The sequence below is a fragment of the Olea europaea genome, chromosome 11, assembly GCF_002742605.1.
Source record: "Olea europaea var. sylvestris chromosome 11, O_europaea_v1, whole genome shotgun sequence".
Taxonomy (NCBI): Eukaryota; Viridiplantae; Streptophyta; class Magnoliopsida; order Lamiales; family Oleaceae; genus Olea; species Olea europaea.
In genome coordinates this window covers 22,849,412-22,853,205 of record NC_036247.1, presented here as the reverse complement: position 1 = coordinate 22,853,205, position 3,794 = coordinate 22,849,412, and the positions used below count along the sequence as shown (strand labels likewise).

General features: G+C 34.9%; 1 protein-coding gene across 1 annotated transcript; it reads right to left on the bottom strand.

The window, feature by feature from the left end:
- Positions 1 to 728: 728 nt before the first annotated feature.
- LOC111403797 (myosin-binding protein 7-like) lies at positions 729 to 3,517 on the bottom strand. The gene is made up of 3 exons (XM_023032417.1): positions 3,210 to 3,517; positions 1,322 to 2,732; positions 729 to 1,166 (listed from the first exon to the last, which is right to left on the bottom strand). Exons 2-3 carry the CDS (start codon positions 2,726 to 2,728, stop codon positions 1,143 to 1,145), a joined length of 1,431 nt encoding a protein of 476 aa, XP_022888185.1. The 5' UTR covers positions 2,729 to 2,732; positions 3,210 to 3,517; the 3' UTR covers positions 729 to 1,142.
- Positions 3,518 to 3,794: the final 277 nt, after the last annotated feature.

Genomic DNA, 3,794 nt, shown 5'->3' with positions numbered 1-3,794 from the left:
AATGCTCATTAGAGTTCAAGTCACAATCCAATTCTGACAAAGCAAGTATTAAAAAGACAGTCTATTCAGTTCTAATCCTTATGAAACAAGTTTAATGCAACTTAACTCTAACAATGATCATTCTATTGAGAAGCAAACATAACAAGTTAAGCAATGATTTGGGAAACTAAAGGGCGCCCCCTTTTTTTATAGGTAAAACTGAGCCCCTGTTTGACAAAGCTTTTATAAGCTGGTCAAACTTGTAACTAAATTCTTAAGCAATTGACTAATTATTAAACCAGAAGCTTCTCTATAGAAACAAAGTCAATTGTATAACATTTTATTCTGGCAATCCACCTGTAGACAGTTGTTCTCCAAAAACCAAAATAAAACTTAAAGCACGTTCGGCTAAGCCTAAAAAAGTGAAGTTACTTAAAAGTACGTTATTACTTATTCTTCAAAAGTATTATTTCTTTTGGGCTAAGCGAAAAACTTCTCTAAGTTTTGTCAAATGCTGGCTTTTTCGACATCTCCTCTGAAGTTCTTTGCTTTAGGGATTCAAATAAGAATGTGGATCTAATTGTAACTTGAATTCTAAGTCTTACAGAAGTTAACTTGGTGACGGAGGCAAAGCTCAAACCAGTGAAACTTGACAATTGATAATGTTATGAGCCAAAGCTTTTCAATAACTAAAGATACAGATAAAGGAGCGAACCAAGCAACAGTGATATTTCAAATACACATAAGAAGAAAAAGAAAGTAGACTCGTGCTAACTGACAGTGTTCACAATAACATTAAAGATTTGTTATGCAGAATACAAATTTGGATTATGCACACTGTTACAACATATTTCTCTTTACTTTTCTTTTGTTTGAACAAAGGCTGAAACATGACTCGATGAGAAAACACTCCTGTCCACCTATTTATAAGGCATCAAAACCTAGAAATCTATACATGTAATCACACTTTTCATTAGGGACAAAAATCGAGTTGTAATCAACTACATGACAATCATCGTAAATGAAAAAACTTTTTCTTACACAAATCAGATGCTGGTAAGGTAGATTATCTACTGTATATACAGCAAGCAGCGTCAATTCCATTACATGTAGGAGACTTTTGGTTGTAAGAAGGGGTGGTTGTCAAAATTTGAACTGCTTGATCAGAGCCAAAAGTGAAGCATGTCCTGTATTCAATATCAATGCATTACTGAACAAGTAAGGCAAGTAGAAGTAAAATAATAAAAAGGAGATATGCAACACTTCTCACAAATAAAAGGAAGCATATACCATAATATGAACTACATAAAAATTGGAGATTAAAAATGGTAATTAAGAGTACCTCCATGAGGGGAACTAAGGAGAGCTCCTCCTCTTTCCGAGTAGACTTCTTCATTTTCCAATTCCTAATCTCAGAATGTAACGAATGTATTTGCTCTTTGATCTCATTCAACAATTTCAGTTCTTCCATTCTATTAGTTGATTCTTGTCCTGCAGCTCGTCTCTCAGCATCAAGAATCTCTGATGCACCATTCCGTTGATTCAATTCGGAAATGCTGGTTGTGGCCCGATCAACAGCTAAACGGCAGTCAATAGTAGAAAGATTATTTTTGTGGTGAATGGATTGTAGCAGTTTCTCCAGCCAATCAGGTTCATCTTTATCACACAATTTAACAGCTTCTGGGTGAATAGAATATGCTTTATCAAGACTCTCGTTACCTTGACAAGCTATCTTTTTTTCATCTGTAGTCTGCAATTCACAAGTTTTATGATTCTGATAAACTGGGGGGACTTCAAAAACGTCATGGACATTCAAGGAACGAGGAGAACCCATACTTGAACCAATTTCCGATGAATTCCCAGGAGATTTAGTTTGACTAACTTCATTGACAATGGCTACTCTTTCCAGGTCAAATAGATTGCTAGTGCTTAACTGTGGTGAAGGAGATCGTGTCTTGGGCCGTAAGTTAGCAGGATCATATGGATCGCCAGAGCTTAACTGTGAAGAAAGTGGCGAAGGAGAGCGTGTCTCATTTCGGAAGTTTCCAAAGTTAACTCCAGCTATTTCTTTCACTTGCTCGTCTAATTTTCTGATCTGTTCCCAGTAAGAGTTAATATTACCGATTGTGGAATTATCGGTCTTTCTTTCATTATACGAGGCCTGGCCATTTAATTCCTGTTCTCTGTTTTCCTCGACAATCTTAGGAATAGAATACTTAGAACCGTCTCTATCAACAATACCATTTTTTGGGTGAGAGTATTTGAGAGAGAGAGGCACGGAATTTCTCCTTCCAACGCTCTGAAGAATCGTGTCTCCAGCCAGAGTTTCATTTCTTAGCTTTAGATTTTCGGGAAACTTAATCTCACCAACACAGGGATCAATACAACCCATGTTTAATAATTTAAATTTACAGGCTCGAAGTTCATAATCTAAATCAGCCACCTCCATTTCTTTCTGATATACAACATCTTCAAATATTGCTAAAGATTCTTCTGCGTGAGACATTTTCTCCTCTGCCAATCTTTTATATTGCTCGGCTTCCATTTTTACTGCAGCCTTTTCTCCTTGCAAACGCAATATCACAGATAAGGCTTCACTGGCTGCAGTCGAGGAGGCTTCTCTTTCTGCATCCAACTCATTGTAAAGCTTCTGGAGAAGCTGTTGTTGAGCACAAAGTAAGTCTTTTAAAGCAGAAATGTCAACCTCAGCCATTATGTGTTCGATTTTGAAATACGAACAACTCGACATACGTCTGAGGAACGAAAAGGAGGAAATAACAAAAATATTAAACTTGTATAAAGCAGTTTAATTTGATTCAAAAGCAGAAGGTTTCAATGCAATGAAAATATTTAATAAATATATTCTTCTTGAATTGTGACTATTGGCAAGAGATCCTAGGATTTCATTTGACAATTCTCTCTTTCAATCAATAATTGTTACCTAATCCAATGGTCAAGAAAACATATGCTCTGTGATCATACTGACATATAGGTCCACCCCACCTTTCACCCCACACCACAAATCATCAGAAGAACGAGAACTATATGAACAATGAACAAATTATAATAGAATCTACATTCTGAATTCTTGTTCTATGATTCACTGATCAAATTCATGTCCATCATATAAAAATTCTCAATAAAGGGAGATTAGCCCAGTTCTAAAAGTCAATCAAGAAACACCATACCATATAAAATAAAAAATATTTGTAAACTGAAAGAATTATCACCTGATTCTCTGCAGAAAAGATCTCTTCTTCTGGAAACAAGAAGCACCAGCCACCTTCTTCCCTCTTCACAAATTCAACTTTTCCAATCCGAAAACCTAAAAATTTGGCTCTAAAAACCCAAGATAAAAACACGAACACAAACAGAAAAGTGGAAGGATAAACCAAATGGGAAAAGAAATACGTGAATTGACAAAAAATGAAAAATCTACTCTGCAGTTATTCCACGATATTGGATAAAATATAAGGAGTAAAAGCAAACTCCACTACAGAAAATTTGAAATACAAAGAGAAAAATAAGATCAAATTATATATATATTTTATTTTATTTTATTTTATTTTTTTTTTGAAAAGGGTTTTCATTTTTTAGCGGATTTGGCAAGATGAAATTCGGCCCTTGGAATTGAAACCCGTTAATTTTTTTTAAAAAAAACAAAAAAATCAACGAAGTTTTTTCTAATTTCAATTTTTCAGAACCCTAATTCCATGTTGCCAACCCAGAATCACGTTTTGATTGTATTTTCACTAGCAATTTTGTATATAGTTTCTTACAGAGAGATTTGCGACAAGATTGATGCCAATAACCAT